Genomic DNA, 23,691 nt, shown 5'->3' with positions numbered 1-23,691 from the left:
CACAGTTAAAGGAGTTCAACGAGCATGCTAGAATGACTAAAACTTTAGCCGTTAAAATAATTGCTCTCACTTGGAAATCAGTTTTGTTTTTAAGTGTAGAACCGACAATTCTACCCAATTTAAGCTTCAGTCGTATCTCTCAAGACAGATTAACTAGAGCTGATTTAAAAACAAAAAACAAAAAACAAAACTTTGCTTACCATGAAATACACCTTTCTTTTTATTTTGAAAAAACAAACAAAAAACCAAGCCTAGAAAAACCTTAGGGCTTTAAGAATTAGTAAAATAATTAGACCTGGGACTTTGTCCAGGGAATTTCACCATTTAAGATAAAACTCAGCAACATTTGCTACCAAGAAAGATACGTGCAACGGGAAACCTTTCCCCAATACCATATTTACTGTGAGAAACACAGTAAAATTAAATTCACGATGAAGTTACGGTTGATTTCGACATTTTTATTAGTTATCAGCTTACTGCTAGGTTTTAAAAGGTGTTCCAAGGCGGGAAAAAGGAGGGGAAAGCCTCAGAAGATGGGGTCTGTTTCGATCGAGGGGAGCGGCGTCAGAGGGGCGTGAAGGCAGAAAGGAAGGGTAGGACGGAAATTAGCGACTTAATAAGACGCCTAGTAGCCGAGGTAGCCAGCCGGGCGTTAGAAGCAAGTAGAGCAGAAGAGATTTAGGGCTAATTAAAACAATCACAGGACACTCCCCCTCGCGTTTGCCGGGGCCGGGTCTCCTGCATTGGCAGAGCCGGGGGCGGGGATTAGTTCGGATTCAAATTTAAAGCGGGAGGCCCGCGTGTGGCTCAGCAGGTGTCTCATGCCCGGCCCCCGCTGCGGTCGTTTCCGCCTCTACCTGCCCAGAGGGCCGGAAATTACCTAGCGAGGAGCGGCTTGTCCATTGTTGCCAATGTTTCAACTGCGCGGAAAGCCTGAAGAAAGTACGGGGCACAGGGCACGCGGGCCGCCCACTGCCCCTCCACGCGGCCCCACGCTCCTGGCCGCTGTGCTCCTTGCCCTGCATTTACAATGCCACGGGCCACTGGGGGAGACCGGAGCGAAGCCGGGAGGGAAGCAAAGCGGGAGGAAAAGGGAGAAGTCTTAAGACATCACAAACGCCCACAGCACTATATAATCTGGTTCCGAGCTAGAGGGAGCGCATGCGCCGGCCACACTTCAGGCGCGTGGAGAAAGGCGCGCATGCGCAGAGCCGAGATGAAAAACGAAGCGAAGGGGTGACGGGCAGATTGAGGGCGCTGCTTTAGCTACCGAAAGGCCACAGCTGCCCGAAGGCGCGTGCGCAGAGCGCGGGACGGGGGTGGAGCTCTTCTGAGGGGGCCGGGGCGAACAGCGCCGGCCTCGCGCGCCCCCTGGCGCGCGCCCGGGGAGAGGAAGGAGCGGGAGGGGGCGGAGAGGAGGGAGGAGGCAAGCAGGGCGGGAGGGGGGAGGGGAGGCAGAGCGAGGGAGGGTTTATCGACCGGGCGATTTTGGTTAAAATATTCAAAATGGCGGACGGAGGAGCAGCGAGTCAAGATGAGAGTTCAGCCGCGGCGGCAGCAGCAGCAGGTAATCATTACAGCATTTTACATATTCATATTCATACTCAACCCCGGCTCCCGCTGCCCCCCCCGCGACTTAGCATAATTTATTAGTACTCAGGATTATTATAATTAACGGCGGGGAGATGGGGGGCCGGGGAGCACGGAGCCCCCGCCGGGCGCCGAGCGGAGGGGGAAAGAGGCTCGGAGCGGCCAGGCGGAGGGGGAAGACAAGGGGCAAAGGGGGCTGCAATCCACCGCCCTCCTCCTGCCCCTGGCCCACCCCGCCGCCGCTGGCCGCTCGCCGCCCGCCGCCCGCCCGCCGGCACCGGCCCTCCTCCTCCGCCGGTCGCCGCTGCCGCCTCCTAGCCGCCCTGCCCGAACCCGAGCGGGTCCGCGGCGGGGCGGCGGGGCCGGGGCAGAGGGAGAGGACAATAAAGACATTTTACATATTCATAGCTGCTGGGCTGGCGGGGCGCAGTGGGGCGCGGGCGGGCGGCTGGGGCCGAGCGGGCGCGGGGTGGGGGGCGTGGAGGGGGATGGAGGCGGCGGCGAGCACAATGCCGGGGAGGCGGCGGGGCCGGAGCGTACCCCGGCGGCCGGACACCCGCACGCGTCTTCCCCCGGGAGCGGGCCCGGGCGGGGGGGCGCTGCCCGCCTCGGGGGGCGGCCCTCAGGGCAACCGGGGGTGCGCGCGGGGAGAGCTCCCTGCCCGCGCCCCGCCACCGCACGGGGGTCCAAGCGGGGCTGAGCCCGGGGGTCACGGCCCCAGGCACCTCGGCCGCGCCCCAGTGGTCCCCGGTGTGGTGGCCTGACCCAAGCCAGGCCTGCTCTCTAGGTGGGTAGGGGTGAGCGGTCGTGGGCGCTAAGAGGTGGCCTGGGGCGGCGGGGGTGGGGAACCCGCGCAGGGGTCTGCGTCGCCCCCCTAGGGGGTGGACTGGGTTGGAAGGAGTCCTTGGGGCAAGTTCCTTCCGAGGGGATGTCCTCTGGGGCGGTCCGCGCGCCCCTGGCCGGCGGCCGGCAGCCCCTTTGCGTCGTCCGCCGGGGCTTCGCGGGCGAGTTGGGCTGGAGGTGTCTGGCGTGGTCTGACCTCCGTCTCCCTTTGCTCCTCCCCGCTGCCCCCCCCCACGCCGCTCCCCACACCCCTTGCGCCTGACCGGGACGCACGGGGCGGGTGGCCCTCCGGGGCCTCTCGCTCCGAGGCCCTAGAAGCTCCCAGAGGCCTCCCGAGAACTTGGATGTAAAGGGCTGCCCTCCTGCCCCAGAATGGGCTGGCCTGACAAGTTGATCTCGATTTCCTCTCTCCTGTTGGGAGTCGGTGGGGAGGGACGGGGATCCCCCTCCCTTCTTCTGTGGCGGTGTTTTCTCGCTGGGTGCTGGGTCGTCTTTACTCTCTGCTTAGCCGAACCTCTTCTCATTTGAATAATGTCTAATTCGGGGAGGTTTATATTATTGAAATGGCCGCCTGGCTTTCCCCGCCTCTCATGTTTAGTAATTCAGACCTTTAATAACAGCCACTCACAGCCCAACGCCGTGTTTATATTTTACATTCGCCCCATGTGCTTTTGTGGTTCGATATGATTCTTTTTTTTTCCTTGGCAATCCACAGGGCTCTGAGATCAAACCCAGGCCGTGCTGGGAAGAGAGGGGGAAAGCTAGGCCTTGGCTCCTCTAGCAGTTGCCTAGGCCTCATGTTTTGTGCTGCTTGATTTATTTACTAATAACCAAAATGACTACCTCCACCAACTTCCACACACTTTCCCCTCCTCCGCGGGCAAAACAAACTCTCTTGGGGCTTTACTAGCATTAAAACAGCTCCTAGCTAAGTATCAAGTCTGATATGGTTTGTTTTCTCTTAAAAAGACTTTCATTATAGTTTGCAGTAGTATTGGGCCTAGGGGGAAAAAATCTGTCCTGTATTTCATTTTCAGAGCCTATGAAATTTATTTCGGTTTAATCCAAATCACTTAGTTTTGGGGATAGGTACCCCGCTTGCTCCCCACCCCCATGTTAAATACTTTAAGGCTTTGTAAAGATCTGCAGTATTTGTGAAACTGAGACATTTTTCTTTTCCTCTAAGAGTTGTGGAGTAGCTAAATATTAGAAATTCCAATTAACACTTTCATAATTTCTTGCTGTGGTGCTCCCTTTCGAACATCTTCATTCTTATTTAAAATGGAGCTGACGTAAATTTTGTGCTATCATTGTCATAGACTTGCTTATTTTAATTGTAGCATTACTGAAAACAAAAATGGGGTTATGTTTTCTTTGAGTATTTGTGTCATGGTTAAATGAGTGAAAAAAGAAGAATAAACACAGGCATTGTGTTTACCCTGATCTTGGAACTTATTCTCCCAGCACACCCGCCCCTCTTCTTTAAGTTGTCAGAATTGATTTTATGTTTTATCTAGACTTAGGACAGTTGGCCTGTGAGAGGCAGGTTAACTTTTACTGTTTAGAGGAAACAGTAATTTTGATTTTTGGTCTTTCCTGGGGTAAAATTTTCTTTAACATTTTAATTTTGTGTCGGGGTGTGTGTGAGTGTGAGTGTGACTGGTGTTGTCTCTCATTGGTGGATGTTTCCCGCTGCATAGTTGAGGGAAGTATTAGAGGACTGGGGTTTAACACTAACGTGTTAAACCTTTGAAATTATGTTAAGACGTTTTTGTGAGTGGCTAGCTATGTATTTTGTGGGACATTGGTCTTCAGCTTAATGTGTAACAAAATTCTAGGTTTGATGGACTAAACGCAAGCTAATTTCAGATAACCAGTTCTCACCATTTTTCTTCTTTCACTCACAGTAGGCAGGCCCTGAATGCAGCAGGAAAAAAAAAATCTGTAGCTTTTAAGAGAACCTTTAGGTGAATGACTGCTTCAGAGACCTGAAGTATGAGGTTGGATGGACAAAAAGCAGTAATATAATTTCATGCCTTAAATAGCATATGTTTTTGCACCCGATTCCCAAGATGTGGTCAAACTGATGATGTCATTGGACAGAGGACAAGGTGCAGTTAATTTGATTTATTGTCCTGAGGTGAAGTGTAGCAGTGAAGCCTTCTCATAGGGAAACCATTTATCTCGGGACAATTTCCTTTATAGCTGCAATTTAACCACTACTGAGGCCGTAGTTATTTTATACAAAATGATAAACCGTACATTGGATTTTACAAATAAAATTTCACTGTTACAGTTTTTGTAATACAGAAAAGGATGGATGTTGTTTACTGGCCTTATATTTTGGTTCACTTTTAGTGCTATTTTAAAAATTCATTTCCTCAAAATTCTCAAATGGAGTATTTGGGTTTTAGATAAATATAATCATAGAAGTGACCCGTATAAATACTTATTTTAGATATGTTTGTTGTGGTCCCCTAAACTTTTGTAAGAAACTGTGTTTCTTAATCAGAGCATGGCTTAGGCTAGTGGAGCGACCATTTGCCTTGGAATCCATTTCAGTGAGTAATGAGGGCTATGTATTCTTTTAGGTGGAAATGATAATGTTGAAAATAAGGTAGAATACTTACAAGAAAGCATGTGCTTTGAAAACAGTTTTTTTTAAATTCAGAATTCTTTTTGGATTTATCTTAGTTTGGACTAGTTTGTTCATTTTCTTTTGATTGATTAGTGATTTTTAAAATTGTTCCATTGCAACATAGTGGTTGCAGTTGGAATTTTTGACATATTAATAGATTTTCTTGTAAGACATTTCTCTATTTTTAATTAGTTTATTTTAAGGTGATGATTCAAATTCCGAAGAATGTGATAAAATTGTTGTGCTTTATTTCTAACTTGAATTTGTGATCCAAATTTGATAGAGTATTTTAGGTTACTTTTGAACCCACATGAGTTTATAACCTGCCTGTCTCCTTTTACATCTGTCAAGTAGCTTCCTGCGTATTTCTAGGAAATCCATTGTCACTTTCTTCTTCTTTTTTTATTTTTTTTTCCCAGACAGAGTCTTGCTCTGTCTCCCAGGCTGGAGTGCAGTGGTGCGATCTCGGCTCACTGCAACCTCTGCCTCCTGGGTTCAAGCGATTCTCCTGCCTCACCCTCCTGAGTAGCTGGTACTACAGGCATGCACCATGACGCCCGGTTAATTTTTGTATTTTTTGTAGAGGTGGGGTTTCACCATGTCAGCCAGGCTGGTCTCGAACTCCTGACCTCAAGTGATCCACCCGCCTCGGCCTCCCAAAGTGCTGGATTACAGGTGTGAGCCACCACACCCGGCTCATTGTCACTTTCTTAATTCTCCCACCTATTAATTATAATGATACTTTTGAATCAAGGTCTTGAAAATTCATGTGACCGCTGACCAACTGTTTTTGATTTCTAAAGGACTGTTCTGCTTCCAAACCATTACTGTAAGAGTAATTTTTAACCTCTTCCCTCAAATTAGTTTGTAATTCCTTTCATTTTGTCATTGTCAAAAATCCCAGTAGACAAGGAAAAAATAAATAGTGGCTATTATTCGGGTTTAAATGAATTCAGGTGTAGTGTTCTGCCATATTTTAAATTTACTATTCTCTGCATCAATAGGTAGTATAAAGCAGTGTAAATATAACGTGTTTCATTGCTGCCTTAGTTTGAAATAATTGTCAATCTGCCATTCATCTAGTTAGTGGATTTTGGAGTAAGTTCAGGGCTTAAAATGTTACATTGCTCTTCTCAAGCCACCGAAGATATTTAATAGAGCCTTGACTATCTTAGGTAGGTGGTTCTAAAATAACAGAAGTGGAAATTAGAATGTTAAGTATTTCCTATTAAAAATTGAAATATTTGACCTGTTTCTTGAATCTGTATTCCTTCAACTTGAATTTATTTGTGTTTTTTAAGTTGGTCACTCATTTTCATGAATGTTTCCTTTGTACTTGAAAGACTGTAATATTATGTAGTAGTGATTGCCTTGCTGTTACCGGCTATTTTTGTTTTTTTTTTTAATGTTGAAACCCCGTAGTTGTAATCTTTGCATTAATCTTTCAAGCACCATTAAAAATAATGTTGTGTGACTCATTAATTTGCCTTTATATAATTGTGTTAATTACACAGTTTTTGTGATTGGTAAAGACTTGCTATGAAGCCTGATTTTAAGCAGGAATGTGTTTTTCCTAGTGAAAGTGATTGCATTTGAATTTAGAACTATTCAAATAATTTGTGTTTAGGGAACAGACCAAGTCACAGATAAAACATGCCCCCTTTTGGTCACCCATGTTCTTCTTTCTGATCCCTCCTTAAATGCTAAATGTCTGAACAAACGTACTTACTATTTCTTGGGCATTAGAGTTGAAAGTTGTCGATTTGATTCAGTGACATATGTGCTTTCAATTTCTGTACCCTTTCTGCATGAATTTTTTCCTTTTCCTTTTTTGGGGATAACTTTGGGTCACCATTTTGCTTAATTCTTACTGTGTTGCTTAAAGGATGTAAATATCTTTTTGAGTGGTTGAAAGGGATAATAATTAAGGTTCACAGAGAATAGCAGTTTCCTTATGCATCTTTTGCTGGACATTTTTGTGCATTATTGATATTTCATAAGTAAAGGTAGTTGAATAACTGTAGATTTTAATTCTTCTTAGGAATAAATTGGTTTGTTTGTACCGAAGTATTTCTGTGTTCTAAACAGGTGATGAGCTCTTATAAACTGTTTCAGCAGTAATAACAATGGAAACAAAAATAGCATGAGTGGAGCCTGATTTGAAGATGCTCCTTGCATAGAGTGCATGTGGTTATGGGGTACTGTTGTGTTTTTACTATGGGGTGTGAATTTTTTGAGCACTGATATGTTTGTATACTCAATGACTATTAGAGCTCTTTTGTTTTGGGTTTTATTTATTTATTTACTTTTTTTTCCCCAATTAAGCAAATACTCAAGTTTTCAGTGTTGCCTACATTTTGCTGACAGGACTAGTAATTGAGCAAAAGAGGAATCGGCAAACCTCTAGATTTATCAGATTATCTTTTATTTATTTATTTTATCTTATTTTTAATTTTTTTAAGGGACGAGGTCTTGCTATGTTGCCTAGGCTAGTCTCAAACTCCTGAGCTTAAGCAGTCCTACTGTGGCCTCCCAAAGTGCTGGGACTACAGGCATGAGCTACCACACCTGGCCCAGATTTCTTTTAAACTACTGGAACTCCTGGACATTTATCCGGAGAGGATACATTATACTAACTTTTTTTTAAAAGCCAGTGTTCACATTGCACAAAGCTAAGTGTAGTAGCTTTACTAAGTCTTCAATATTGAAAGTCATAGCAAGTGCAGTTTATCACATTATTTTTCATAATTCTTTGTAACTTTATATTTTTTATGTGGGAATATAGAAATGGTATATGAAATTAAATCAATAAAATAATAATTATTATTATGGCAGGGTTTCCCCCCTCTATTGAACTTTCTCTTTGCAATAGAAGATATAAACAGGAATGGCTGGAAAATGAACAATATGCTGTGTGTTAAAAGACTCATTTGTGCTTAAACATATGATCACCTTAATGGAGTTGCACTGATGCCTAAAGGGAGTATATTTTTATATGGATAAGTGACTTAGGTGTTGTCTTGTTTTAGTACGCTTATTTTAGTGGTCTGCTTAATGAAAAATACAACCTTTTTTGGCTGATTCATATCGCAGCAAGCAATATTATAATTAATGTTTTAAGATAGTTACCATCCTAGTTTATAAAGGGTATCTGCTATGTACCTGGTCCTATGCCTGTAGTCTTTGGGGATAACAAGGAAATATGACTGCTGCAGAGGAGTTGGTATGTTTACTTAAGCAGGAAAAATTGAAAAACAATGTATGTAATTACGTATTAAAATATGTAACAGATAATGAAGATCGGAGAATAGATCAGGGTGTGTCCAAGTTTGAAAGAGCCAGAGCATCCTAGAATATATTATAGCTGGAAGGTAATTTAGATATAATCTTTCCTAAAGCTTTTGCTTCACAGATGAGGAAATATTCTCACAATGATTTAGTGACTTGCCCGCAGTCACTTAACTATTCAATAACAGATAAGAACACAAGACTTCTGACTGTCTCCCACCTCCCAGTCTCTCCTCCTGCCCCATTGCTGTCAGTCAGAGAAGGCTTTGTGTAGAAGGTGAGACTTTTAAACCAAGCTTTAAAGGGCAAAAAGAATTTAGAGGAATGGGAATACAGGGAAGGCCATTGCAGGGGAGGTTGTGTTCAACATTGTGATGTATAGGTAGAGAATGAGGAAGCATTTGTTCTATGTGCAGGAAAGCTGTTGGAGGATTTTGAAATAGGGACTGATGTGATAAAAATGATAGGAGTGATGTGGTGGTGTGCAAGATGGTTTGAAACAGGAAGGGAGAGATTAGATCCTTAGAAACCATTATATAGAGGTATTTGGTTTATTAACTAATTACTGTAGGTGCTACTAGAGATACAAACATAATTTAAAAATTACTTGACCTCAAGAGACTTTCAGTCTAATGATTTATGAAATAAGCCGTGATAAAGGTGTTGAGGATATTGTCCAATTACATTACATGGAATAAGGACCTTTGGGAGGAATTCTTGCCTGGTCTTTACAGTAGAAACTGTTTGTTTTTAGTCTTATGGACACTGAATTGTCTAATTGACTTAGTTTCCTTTTCAAATCAAACTACAATGTTTAGGTCAAATTATTAACCTGAAAAGCACATGCATAGGCAATTATGTTTACATTTCTGTTAGCCTGATTAGTAGATCCGTTTTTTGTCCATACATTTGTTTAGTATTTCTTTTATTGTTTCCATCTTTAAACTCTTTTTATCTTGTTTTATGTGGGCCACCTTACATCCTTTCTGGAGCAAGGCAGGTATAAAAATAACATTACCATAACCGTGACATAATGATAGTGTCTGTATTTTTATAGTACTTTAAAATTTATAGCCACATTCTCATTTTCATTACTTCAGTCCTTTCAGGCAAGCGTTACTATACCCATTTTATAGTTGAGTAAAATAAAACTCAGATTAAGTGACTTTCTCAAGGTCATGTGTTTTTATAAGCGTTAAGTGTGGGTAACAGCAAGACTTCCAGGTTAGCAGTTATTTAGGCTGTGTATTAAGGCACTTTGGGGCTCTATTGTGGAGAGCTCTGAATCCTTTGTGTTGGTGTAAGAGTTTGGATTTTATTTGCTACGCAGCAGGAAGTCACTGAATTTTTTTTTTAATTTTTTTTTTGTTGTTATGGACAGTGCCATGATCAGAGCCCTTAAAGTGTTTAGCAACTAATTAGATGCAAAGAGATGATCAAGGTTTTGAATTTAGGTTATCCAGAAAAGAGTAGTACCATAAGCAGATGTAGCGATATTGGGAGAAGGAGCCGTTTGGGGAGTAAGTCAGTGGATTCACTTTGGCATGTCATGTGAGACATGTTTGGGTGGGTGGGTCTTATTAGGTTGTAGATTCCTTGTGAAAATTGAAAATTTTTTAGTGAATTAAATGTTTGATAAACATTAATACTAGGTTTGAGATGCTCATGCCACTGTGCGTGTGGACTGAGTATTGAATCTGAACATTGTAAATTCTAGATATCTTATTTTGGCTTTGGCACTGTCTTCTAAGGATATTTCCTTCAGCAATACGATGGTGATAATACCAGTGTTAGAGGGATGCTGTGGGGAGTAACAAATTGATAGCAGAAGCATTTTTAAAGTAACTCTGTAATAGTTTTTCTTACATGAGCACAGGAGTAAAATCAGGAATTTTATTACTTGTGCTGCTGTAGAGAAGCAGAAGCTTTAGCAACTGATGGATTCTGTGGGGCACCTGACTGTAGGCTGTTCATTTTTTGGAGCAGCTAGCATCTTAGGAGGAATGAACACTTCTAGTACTCTTCTGAAAACTTCATACGATGGAGGTGTTGCATTGAAGCAAATACAGACTTCCCTTGATTTCAGGGCATTCTGTTATCTAGCCCCCACCCTTGCCTATGCATTCTTATCTTTACTACTTCCTTAAATAGCATGACTCAACAATTCCACCAAGGAAGTTCCCTTATTCTCCATTTCTACCACAAATACAGCATATTATCAGATTTTAATTTTTTAAGAAATCTCCCTAAAATTTGAAGATCTGTCTTGGGAGGATGGCTATAATTTATCCTGAGACTTGCCTGAGACTTTCTCTCATTACCATCCTCGCAACCTCAATCCCAGTTTGAGACACATGACCTGAAAGTGCACCCAGTGTTTTAGTCAGGTCAGTGTGTGTGGGACGTTGTGTGTAAACCTTTACTCACACTTTTTCCTCCGTTGGAAGGCCATGGTGTAAGGTATGGTAGAGTGAAAAAAAGTACTGGGTATTCAGAGACCTGGCTTCTCTATCACTAATTAGCTTTGTAACTTTAGGACAAGTTACTTCACCATGCATTTTTAAAAAATTACATTTGTAAAATAAGGGATTTCAAACTTGAAACTTTGGTGTTCTTTTTTAAAGGCAAAAGTGGAGCTGTTCTTATTAAAATTGGATGTTGGAGCAAGAAAGCATTTTTTGCCTCCTTTCCACAGTAGCTCTTGAGGCACTTTCACAGGATCCTTAGGACTTCTGCTGGTCATGACTTGAAAACTTTTGTCCTTGTTTATCTTAAGGGACCTGTCTGTCCATTTCTTTATGTCCACAAATAGCCATCTGTCAAATCTGAGCTCCTGTCATACTTTCTCTGAAATTAGCACTTAATTTGTGTTCAGTTACCCAATTCAGCACTTCGTTATACACAGTCCTATTTTCTTCTGTAATTGATTATTAAGTAAATCTTGTCCTAAGAGCTTTGAGTGCAGGAACATACTGGTAGGGACAGAGTAGGCCTAGACATTTAACAAATAATGAATGCTTGGTTGATGGAATTAGTGGTTCTCAATCTTTGTTGGGACAAGAATCACCGTTGGAACTTTTTCAACATGAGAAGGCCCAATTTCTAATACAGTAGAGGTCTGAAAATCCGTACTTTAAAAAAGCTCTAGAAGTGATTTGATAACATTAAATGATTACTTGTTGCACTTCAAGATTATTTATTGCTTAACATACCTTGAATAATGGTTTTCAATTAATGCACCAGAACGGCCCTATACTGGAAAGACAGACTGAGAATTAGGAGACTTGGTTCCTTATTCTGCTTTTAGCATGAACTATAATAGCTTTCTGATCCTGAATAAATCACTAAACTTTTCCAACCCGTAGGATTCTTACTGGTAAAATTATGGACTGGGCTAGATAAATAGTTTTCATACTTTTTTTTTTTCTTTTTAAACTGGAATTATTCAAAAACATCTTTTGGGTGAAGATCAGTAAATATAATAGGTATTTTGATCAGTTCGGCTTACCTGAGCATTTATTAAATATATAGAACATGATAAGCTTGGTTCTGTCCTAGTAGGAGAGCTAAATTTTATGCAGTGGGTAGTACTGAAGATGGGATTTAGACTTTAAACTTGAAACATCCTATTAGAATGCGAATGAACAAAGGTAGTAAGCTTATCAAGAATTGTGGTATTCAGTGTGAATAAAAACTAGATTATGATGAACCAATATGGCCAGTTTTTTCATTCATTTAATTCAACAAATATTTATAGAGCTTCTGCTCCTTATAATGTACTGAGCACAGGTGATAGAATAATGAATAAGATACCGTCTCTGTCCTCTCAAAGTGTATATTGGTCTATTGGAGAAATCATATATTAAATAACACTGGTCATAGTTTAATGAGTAGAATATGGGAGGTTTGAAGTACTCCAGGAGCATAAGGTGGGGACTGCTAATCTGGACAAGAGGATTTGGGAAGGGGCTCTCTGAGGATATCATGTTTACACTTAGATGTGAAAGATGAATAGGAATTTATCAGTTCAAGGCCTGGGAGTGAGAAGTGGAATTGAACATGTTCTGAGCAAGGGGAACACTATGCAGACATCTCAGACATCCCTCATTATACACAGGGGCATACCACAAGGGGATTGGTTCCAGGATTCCCCACCCATGCCCGCCCCTCCCCACACCAATATCAAAATCTGCACATGCTTAAGTCCTGCAGTAGGCCCTGTGGAACCCGAGTATGTGAAAAGTGTGCCTGGGCCCTGGGCCTCAGAGCCCCTGTGAATATGAACTGTTTGCATGCCATGAATTCTGTATTTTTAATTTGCGTGTGATTGAAAAAACCTGATTTAAGTGGACCCACACAGTTCATACCCATTTTGTTCAAGGGTCAGCTGTGCAATCACGTGCTGCATAATGACTTCTCAGTCTATGGACCAGTATACAATGGCAGTCCCATAAGATTATAACAGAACTGAAATATTCCTATCTCCTAGTAACATTGTGATGATCCTGACCCTGTGTAGGCCTAGGCTGATGTCTGTGTTTGTGTCTTAGTTATTAACAAAAACATTTAAAAGGTAAAAAATTAAAAAATTTAAATAGAAAATAGCTTATAGAATAAGGATATAAGGAAAACATTTTTTAATACAGCTATACAATATGTTTGAAACTGTTACTATAAGACTCAAAAAGTTTTTAACATTTTTAAAGCTTATAAAGTAAAGTTACAGTAGGCCCGGCGCAGTGGTTCGGGCCTGTAATCCCAGCACTTTGGGAGGCTGAGGTGGGTGGATCACCTAAGGTCAGGCGTTCAAGGCCAGCCTGGCCAACGTGGTGAAACCCCGCCTTTACAAAAAATATAAAAATTAGCTGGGTGTGGTGGCACACGCCCATAATCCTAGCTCTTTGGGAGGCTGAGGCAGGAGAATTGCTTGAACCTGGGAAGTGAAGGTTGCAGTGAGCTGAGATCGTGCCACTGCACTCCAGCCTGGGTGACAGAGTGTGAGACTCCATCTCAAAAAAAAAAAAAAAAGTTACAGTAAGCTAGTTAATTTATTATTGAACACAGACATGTTTTTCTTATAAATTTAGTGTAGCCTAAGTATATAGTGTTTTTAAAGTGTACAGTAATGCCATAGGCCTTCACATTCACTGACTCTTCATTCATTGACTCACCCAAAGCAACTTCCAGTCTTGCAAGCCCATTCAGGTAATGCCCTCTACAGGTGTACCATTTTTAAATCTTTTATACCATGTTTTTAACTGTACTTTTTCTATGTTTAAATATTTTTATTTTTTAATTATTTAATTAATGAATTTTTTTTTTTTTTTTTTTAATTTTAAATAGGATCTCGCTCTGTCACCCAGGCTGGAGTGCAGTGGTGTAGTCACAGCTGACTGCAGCTTCTACCTTCCAGGGCTCAGGTGATCATCCCACCTCAACCTCCTGAGGAGCTGGTACCACAGGCACACGTACCCATGTCCAGCTAATTTTTTTTTTTTTATAGAGACGGGGTTTTGCCATGTTGCCCAGGCTGGTCTTGAACTCCTGGACTCAAGCAGTCCTCTTGGCTTGGCCTCCCAAAGTGCTGGGATTACAGATGTGAGCCACTGTGCCTGGCCTAGGTATTTTTAAATACACAAATACTTACCATTGTGTTAGGATGCTTGCAGTACAACAGTAGAATAATATGCTGTACAGGTTTATAGTCTAGGAGCAACAGGCTATACCATATAGTTTAGGTATATAGTAGGCTATACCATTTGGGTTTATGTAAGTACATTCTGTGATCACACAATGACAAAATCGTCTAATGACATACCATTGTTAAGTGATGCATGACTGCACGTACAATTCTTGAAACTAATGAAAACACAGAACTTTCAAAGAACCAAAGTTCAGCATAGCTGATTCGGTAAGAATGAGATTTAGCTGAAGAGCCGAAGATGATTTTCATATTATGAGGCTATTTGCATGATCTTTGTACTTTTTAGTGACAAGTCCACAGTTGGAAATTGTGGATGAGAATCCATACTTTTCAATAAATACATTGATTCCTAGTAACAACAGCAATAAAATTTATCAAGTTTTTGTGCCAGTTATTGTACTAAATGCTTTACACGCATTTATGTTAATTACAGTGACCCCCATGGGGGTGTATATTGTTACCCCATCTTTTAGGTTAGGAAACCGAGGCTTAAAGAGGCTAAGTGACACACCTAGGTTTCTGTTTTGATTATGGCAGTAGGCAGTTAAGATCATCAGGCTCTTACCCATTAATTTCTGCTTCAAGCCAGTAGAATGATGAAAAATATATCAAGTGGAATTGGGATTGCAGAATTTCCACTGTTAGGATCTATAGATTTAACAGCTGTTATGCTGAGTTTAACCTCGGTGCTTTGTACAGTTCCCAGGTCCAGATTGTGTGCTCTAGAATCAAGTGTGCATTCTTATCTCTGTATTGCATTTTGGAGACACAGACAATTGAGTATCAGATCTAATGTTAACTTAGCTTTCAGGATTTCTAGGTGCTGACTGTGTTTTTGAAGTTGGTTGTATGCAAACTGCTGATCCTGGAAACCCATAAATTCTGAACATTTTGGGTTTTTGTTAAGAATTGTATTTTAGGGTAGGCATGGCGGCTCATGCCTGTAATGCCAGCACTTTGGGAAGCTGGGGTGGGAGGATTGCTTGAGACCATGAGTTTGAGACTGGCCTGGGCAACATAGCGAGACCCTCTCTCTGCAAAAAAATTTAAAATACTAGCCAAGCGTGGTAGTACTTGCCTATAGTCCTAACTACTCTGGATGCGGAAGCGGGAGGACCTCTTGAGCCCAGGAGTTCCAGGCTGTGATGAACTGTGATTGTGCTACTGTACTCCAGCCAGGATGGCAGAGCAATACCCTGTCTGTTAAAACAAATATATGTGAAACTGAAGCTAATTGCACATGTTAACCTTGGGATAATTTTCATCTGGAGCAGCATTTATATTTTTTTGTCACCCAGTTGGTGAAATAGAAAATTAGGATTTACTTTGTTTACATGTTATTTTGATAAAAACATAATTTAAGATATTTCAATGTTCTCAAATGAGTTGTGACTTAAAATTAATATGCAAGCAAATTATGCAAAAAGGTGGATTTGTTTACCGCTTTTTACCAGCCACTTCCTTTACCCCCTACCAAGCTGTTACTAAACTAAGGCTGTAGCTTTCAGTTGAGGAAACATAACACTTGATTATTGTGTCTAATGAGAAGTCAGCTATTTCATGGCGTTGGTTTCCAGTCATACACACCTTGTTTAATCATGCCCTGCATCACCTTATTGAGTTGTTAATGCTGTTTGTTTCTCAATTTTTCTTTTACACTACATTCATTGCTAAGTCCCCTCACTTTCCTCTTCATAGTGCTTTCCCTCCCCCCGAGTGCTTGCTGCTTCATGCTCTGGCCAAGGAGAATGCTGTTTTGGCAGACTGTTTTATACATGAACACTCATATGCCAATCATCATTATTTAGAAAGGAATTGTTGAAAAAGCTCTCATGTTATCAGTGACATCTTCAACATCACTATAGTCTAAGATAAATTACCAATTTATGAGTGTTGCTGGAAAAAATCATGGTATGATTTCAGGCGATTAGACTATAGTGGCAAAATCATTGCCTGGTTATGCTGTTGGAATCACATCTTAGTAGTTACATAATGCTAGTTACATAATGCTATCAGGACCAGTACGAGACTGGTTTGGTGATTGAGCCCATTTCCTGGGATTTGTTCCCATGTGTTGCAGGCAGATGTCCACGTTTAGATGTGCATGCTTTTGTCATGCATGTACACATAGTTTTTAAAAAAGGAGTCATAGTGCATATCCTGTTATATACTTGCCGTTTTTCCCCCATGGCTCTCTATTCTTTAGTTCACCCATTTAAATAAACATTTTAATGAAATTATGTTCTTTGCAGCAACATGGATGGAGCTGGAAGCCGTAATCCTAAGTGAATTGATACAGGAACAGAAAACCAAATACTGGTTTGGGCTCTTCTGCTGGAACCTAGTGGAGGAGGCTAGTCCCAAATAGTAGTGTCCCAAAAACTTTCTTTAACAGAATATACACATTAAAAAATTTTGTACATATTGTCAGGTTGCTTTTAGTACCACTCTATATTTTTTATCTACAGTATTAATGGTGTCAGTTTCTCCAGCACTGTTAACTATTAGTCTTTTAAATTTTTCCTATGTTGATGAAAAACACCTCATTGCTTTAATTTTAATGTTTTTACTCAAGTTGGACATCTTTTTTTTTTTTTTGATAGACTCTTGCTCTGTTGCCCAGGCTGGAGTGCAGTGGTGTAATCTTGGCTCACTGCAGCCTCCACCTCCCGGGTTCAAGCCATTCTCTGCCTCAGCCTCCTGAGGAGCTGGGATTATAGGCACCTGCCACCATGTCTGGCCAATTTTTGTATTTTTAGTAGAGATGGGGTTTCACCATCTTGGCTAGGCTGGTCTTGAACTCTTGACCTCTTGATCCACCTGCCTCAGACTTCCAAAGTGCTGGGATTACAGGCCTGAGCCACCACGCCTGGCTGACATAAATTTTTATTAAATTAAATCTTACTAAATTTTATTAAATATAAAATATTTTATCATTGAAAACAAAAATAAATCATTGTTTTCAAATGTACAACAATGATTTATTTTTCATGTTTTGGCCATTTCAGAATACTTGTAGTTTTCCTGAAAATTTCTGACTTCTTAAATACTCTCTTTCCATGTGTACCTGACCCACCTCTTTCCCGGCAGCTAATTCCTATACCTCTTTGGAGAAGTAGCTTAGGGATGCATGTGGAGCTTGAATCAGTCTACCTGTTGGTAGTCACATGTTTTACTTGCAGCCCACTATTAGCTGTTCATTTATAGAGAGGGGATGGTTGCAGAGTCTGGGCAGGGATGGGTCAGCTGTGGCACTGTGGTCCTGGAGAGTCATACCCTACTCTTGCACAAAAATGTTTCTCTTAGCAGAGAACTGGAGTGAGCATTTTTTTTTTTTTTTTAACTCTGCTTTCTCTAAAGGCATTTTAATTTTTAAGTCAAATATATGGGAGGTAGGGATAAAGGAGAAATGGAAAGATAATACAGTTTTAGCAGTCTAGGGGTTTATTTTCTACACAAGGACTTGGAAATCATAAGACTAATCCTGAAATATTTTCAGTGCTGGATTTCACCTAACCTCCTGACAAGCTTGGAGTTCTCTGGGACATGGGGAGCAAGAAATTTAAGGAAGCTGACAATAAGGAGGAAAGTATTTAACTTCTGAGTAGAGATGGCTCGATGGTGATAATACTTGTGAACTAGGGTTAACATACAGCAGTGACAGCGTTGTAAAGTCTCCGTGGTCAGGGAAGGTGACAGTGACCTTAATGGAGAGAGGCTATCTAGTGCGAACATACTTGTGTGTGTTGTGGAGTGTAAACGCCTACCTAGACTTTCTGCTGGATTATTTAGAATGTTGAGAGGTTAATAGATTCAGATTGTTGCATACATAAGTTTTTTTCCTACTATTTGGGATGGGTGAGGAAAGAGCTCAGAAAAGAAACAGGTTACAGTAACAGTCCTGTTGGTCTTGTTTTTTGTTTTTCTGGTACGCTTTGGCAATTTTTATCAAGTAATTTTTGTATTTTCTTTTTCAACTGTCAGTATGTTATTTTTACCATTTTGAGTGATGTCTGTGGAATAAGAAGTGTTTGTAAATATTTTGTGACTTACATGGTAAGCTTGACTAGGTTTACACAAAGTCATTTTGTACTACCATTTGTCTAATTTCTGCAAATACATTATTTGGGGGCATTCTTCCATTTTTCTTTCCTCTTTTGTCCTTAATTCCCCTTCCCCCGTTCTTCCAGTTAATTGAGTTACTGGTTTTTTTTTTTTTTTTTAAATCCATATACGTATTTTTTTGTTTGTTTTGTTTTGTTTTTGGCAGAGTGTTGCTCTGTCGCCCAGGCAGGAGTGCAGTGGCGTGATCTCGGCTCACTTCAACCTCCGCTTCCAGGGTTCAAGCAATTCTGCTTCAGCCTCCCGAGTAGCTGGGATTATAGGTGTGTGACACCATGCCCGGCTAATTTTTTTGCATTCTTAGCGCAGATGGGGTTTCACTATGTTGGCCAGGCTGGTCTCGAACTCCTGACCTGAAGTGATCTGCCCGCCTTGGTCTCCCAAAGTGCTGAGATTACAGGTGTGAGCCACCACACCCAGCCTGTATATTCTTAAAATCCTTCTCCCTTGACTTCTTGTGTGACCTTTTTTCTGATCCCTTAAATTAAAAAAAAATTTTTTGAGATGCATTAATGTAAATTTTATCCATTTATTTATTTGTTTCATTTTGTTTCCCCCTTAAAAATTTAACGTGGTTTATAGAGATTCATAAACTATATAGCAAGAAATGCAAAATAAAAATATAAAAGACTTAATATAAAAATCTAGTATTTACTTCCAATAGGGCCCAAATACTTCTGTAAACTTCTTAGCAGATGATGCAAACAAGGAAAACTTGGTCAATTTATGCCCATAAAATTTGAAAACAAACTTTTAAGAAAAGCACAACAATTCCTGGTACTAAGATCAGAAGGAGACTTCTCCTCAGAGGCCTTATAAACAGGACCCTATGTAATGTAATAAACGGTGCCCTCAATAGCCTTCCTACTGTGGACACACCAACCAATTTCAGAATGCCCCTCTATAGGCCAAATGCATCGTACCAGACCACCTTCATTAAGGCAGTTAAATGGTGGGAGATGAGGATATTGGGTGAGGACTATTCAAAATGATCTGAGCTAAAACGGGAAAAGATTTTGGAATAATTAGAAGAATGGAGATACTGCATATTCTTTAGGCAATCTTCCATAAATACCTGTTTTGTTCACAGTTAGTACAAGGTTATTGGCATAGTGTAGGTTATCAAGAAATGTTTTCAGAGTAAATACTGGGTTGCGTTGGGTTTGAAATTATATTTGTTGGTACACATCATTGAAGGTGGAGCGATAAGATTTTCATGTTGTTCAGGGAGACTAGTCTAGATGGCTGGCTAGAGTGTACTTTACCCTAAACAGTGCAGGGCACATCCTGAAAAGTTTTGTTCTTTAGGCTCCCCTTTCCTATTCTGAATCCAGGCACACGCTCTAAAAATCTTTAATCTTTTCTCCACCATTCTTTTTTTTTGTATGGTGTAAGGTGTAACCCTGACAGACTTTTTCCTCCCAAATGAACAGCCAACTGTCCCAACACTACCTGTCCCTGCTACCAAAAATGTCAATTTCAGTCATTCAGTCATTTAACCTAGTGTTCTTTTTCTGACATACCATTTGTCAGCTGACAGAAAGAGAACACTAGATTGAATAGTCTACTTTAAAAGTATTTTTAAATAAAGAGATACAGTTTAAATTTGGAATATTTGTGAATCTTCACTCCCCATGTCCTTATTTGCCATGTTATCAAGACATAGTTAACTCCTAGTTATAATAAATACAGTGCTTATCTGGTATAGATGCCACTGCTTTACAAGAGTAAAAGAACATACCTGAAAGTGCTGTCCATGGGCAGCAGTTCAAGGGGTAATTTTAATTCATACCGCAGGTACACATGCACATTGTAAACTGCTTTGGTGGCTTAATGGTTATACTTTGACATTGTAGTCAAATTTGATACTCCTACCCCAACCCTCACTTTTATGCTCATTCTAGAAGGTGCTGGGAATGCTAAAAGAAGAATACATAGCCCCTTGAACAATATACTTGAAAAGTGATTACTTAAATGCAAACATGAAAGTTTCCTCTCTGCATTAAGCTAGAGTTTAGGTGCTTGGAATGATTGAAATTGACATTGTAGGTAGAAGGGCCAGATGGTGTTGAAACAGTTGGCCATCCATTTGAAAAAAAGAAGAAAATGTATGTCAGGGTTGTACTTTACACCATACACAAAAAAGAATGGTGGATAGATTAAAGATTTGACTGTTCAAAGAAAAACTCAGAAAAATACTAAGACAAAAATACAAATAATTTATTTAGTTTTAGGGATGGAAAGACGTTTTTTTTTTTCTTTAAGCTATGAGTAAGACTTTATGCAAAGGCTTTTTGACATGACACAACTCAAATGCCATAAAAGGAAAAGATTGGTAGATTTAACTATATAAAATATTTACGGTTCTACCTTCTGAAAGACTCTACAAATAAAATTAACAATATATGGTAGAAAAGTATAAGCCTATATGGCACATAGAGGGATAATTTTTCTTACTATATCAAGTTCTCTTAGACATTAGTAGTAAATAACAAATACCCCAGTAGTCAAAGTATATGAATAGTCAATTCATGTAGAATAAGGACTGTGAAGATATGAACCCTGACTAAAAGCCTCTGCTGTAAAGACAAAACCTTCTTTTAAATTCGATATAAAACAAAAGGATGAAGAGTTACAAAATGTTATGTTTTGGTAGGGCAATGAAAAAAATTAAAATATTAGAGAAAAGAATAGAGTTGAATACTGGCCATTGTTTTAGAGGTAATTGAGGAAGTGTTTTTTATATACTTGTGGGTAATTTTACTACTTTAAAGGTGGAAAAAATATTTAAGATAATGAAGCAGGTAGAGAAGGGATTCCTGCTGTTCCTGATTTAACACACAGGACTAAGCTTGTGTGGAAACTGTTAGTTTCTTCCAAGATAAGTGTTTCCTAGATAACTGAAAATCTATTGTTTTAATGCACTTTTCCTTGTGCTTCTGCACAAACATCTTTAGTATATACCTTTGGTGTCCCAATGAAGTTCACCTTTTACAGTTGGTTTGAAGCCCTTCTCTAGAGGTTTTTCAACATTATTTCTATGTGGAAATCCATTCAGAACCCAACTTCCCTGAAACTTGCTTTGGGGACTCCTTGTTGTATAGTGAAATTGTCTGAAAAGTTCGAGCGAGGTGGCTCACGCCTGTAATCCAAGCACTTTGGGAGGCCGAGTCGGGTGGGTCACCTGAGGTTGGGAGTTTGAGACTAGCCTGATCAACATGGAGAAACTCTGTCTCTACTACAAATACGAAATTAGCCTGATGTGGTGGTGCATGTCTGTAATCCCAGCTACTCAGGAGGCCAAGGCAGGAGAATCGCTTGAACCCGTGGGCGGAGTTTGCCATGAGCTGAGATCGCACCATTGCACTCCAGCGTGGGCAGCAAGAGCGAAACTCCGTCTCAAAAAAATAAGTAAATAAATAAATAACAATAAAGAAATTGAAAAAGTTCTCACCCAAGAGATAGGTCTCTTCTCCTATTTTACACATCTTTCTCTCATTTGCCATTGTAAAGCAATACCCTTAGTGGAATTATGTCTTCTGTTATTATAACCTATTTGTCTTCTTAAGGGCATGACTCAAAGAGGTCTGTAGAATCTTTTTTTTAGAGCCAGGTGAAATAACTAAATATTTTGTTGTAAGAGGAAGGAATTAATCAGGAACCTTGATTCTAGCTACTACTGGGCTATAAACAGTGATGCCAGCAAAATGTTACTTCACCTGGTGAAGTGATGCTGTTTTGAGAATTTGAAAGTTATTTTTCAGTGGATAAAGAAGTTGGCAGCACGATTTGTTACATGTGATGAAGAATTAATCAGCATAGAACTTGTATTAGCTTAAGATGGAATGGTTCTGCACAATATAAAATAACAAGTTTTCCAGTTTATTTTTATCACTGTCCTTGCTTGTTTATAATATTAGCCATATTAATTAACAGCTATTAAGCCCATTTGGTATGCTAAGCACTGTTCTAATGTTTTACATGAATTGTCTCATTTAATCTTCACATCCACATTATGATGTAGGCATCATTGTTATGTGTTTTATAGGTGTAGAAAACAGGTACAGGGAAGTTAGGTAATTTCAAAAAGTTAACATAACTGGAAAGTGGTGGTGTTAAAAATAATTTAAGGGTTTTGATTCCAGTTTTCATGCTAATTCTAGTTGACTAAAGGAAGAATACATTATCTAATTTAATCACAAACACAGCTATATGAGGAAGGATTTTTAGAGTTCTCAGAGCCTAGGTTTTCTTAAGTGCCTAAAACAATGCTTTGGTTAAGGACGATATTTATGGTAGAAATGCTTTGTTATTGCCAATTGCTTTTATCAGGATTTTGGACCTAAGTTACCTGTTGGGTGCTAAAATATTTTTAAAGACAATGGGGCATCCAAGTGCTGCTTGTTCACTTACACTTTTATTAAGTAATTGTGCACATTAATTATGGTTTAACTAAGAAGCACCAATATTAATACTTTTGTTTTTCAAAGTTTGCAAGGCTACAATCAGTTCTGAGTTGTTCACCCTGTTTAGTGACAGTCAAAACATAAATGCTGTGCATGAAAATTTCAGCACTATGAGCAGAGGATAGAAGAGAACTAAGAGGAAGTGGATACGTTTGGAAAGTGTGTGTGTTTCCTGTTACAGACACATAGAAGAGCCTATTGCCCTTGATAATTCTGCAAAGCTATAAAGCTGGTACTTGAAAAACAGATGGTGTAAGAAACCCAAATCACAGAAAGACTGTAAGACCAGCTTTCTCACCATGGTGACGCATTGAAACACTAAGTGTTTGAGCACATTTCACAGGATGATCCAGCTATAGAATTGACAAGATTTTGCCCTGAGATAGTTGATAGAAGCAAATATATCCTTTCTTCCATGGCATAATTTTACCTATTTACCTTTCATGTAAAATTAGCCCAAATCAGGAGTCACAACTTAACCTGTTTATATGGGTGAAACTTTCCGTATTGTGAGATGTTGTTTTTACTAGCAAAGTGACAAGAAATGAAGAATCTTCCAGAGTTTGTAACTCACAGCCTTGCTATGAAAATGATACTTCAGATATAGTGATGTGTTTATAATGTCTCCTTTTGCATAGGATAAATGCTGTATCTGTATATATATGGGCAAAATTCAAAAAACTGTTAATCATACACAGTGTATACAGACATACGTGTATTCTCATTCTCCCTCTCTCCCTCCCCGCTCCTTTCACCTGCCTCTCTCACTTCTCTTTCTTTCTTATTTCCTTTGTTTCCCAAAATGAATTCTATCTTTATTTAGCTCAGTTGAATTTTCAGCAAGTGTCTACTAATTGAGACAGAATTTACGGTTCTTTAGTGCCACTATATAACTGTATGCTCATCTCTTTCTACTCATGTCTCTGTTGTATATTTTAACTTGGGATGTTATTGCATGGTAATTAAGAATACTGGTCTAGGAATCTGACAGGTTAATGTTTTAATAACTGACCAGTAGCTTTATTCCTTCAACAAATATT

General features: G+C 40.1%; 1 protein-coding gene across 1 annotated transcript in view; it reads left to right on the top strand.

Moving 5' to 3' along the window:
• Positions 1–1,439: 1,439 nt before the first annotated feature.
• POU2F1 (POU class 2 homeobox 1) overlaps positions 1,440–23,691 on the top strand; it is a 197,643-nt gene continuing 175,391 nt past the window's right edge. The window contains exon 1 of the mRNA XM_050768314.1: positions 1,440–1,567. Within this exon, the coding sequence (XP_050624271.1) occupies positions 1,507–1,567 (61 nt within the window). The 5' untranslated portion in view covers positions 1,440–1,506. The remainder of the gene's footprint in view (positions 1,568–23,691) is intronic.

This window comes from Macaca thibetana, chromosome 1 (genome assembly GCF_024542745.1).
Source record: "Macaca thibetana thibetana isolate TM-01 chromosome 1, ASM2454274v1, whole genome shotgun sequence".
Classification (NCBI taxonomy): domain Eukaryota; kingdom Metazoa; phylum Chordata; class Mammalia; order Primates; family Cercopithecidae; genus Macaca; species Macaca thibetana.
This window is presented reverse-complemented; position numbering and strand designations above follow the sequence as displayed.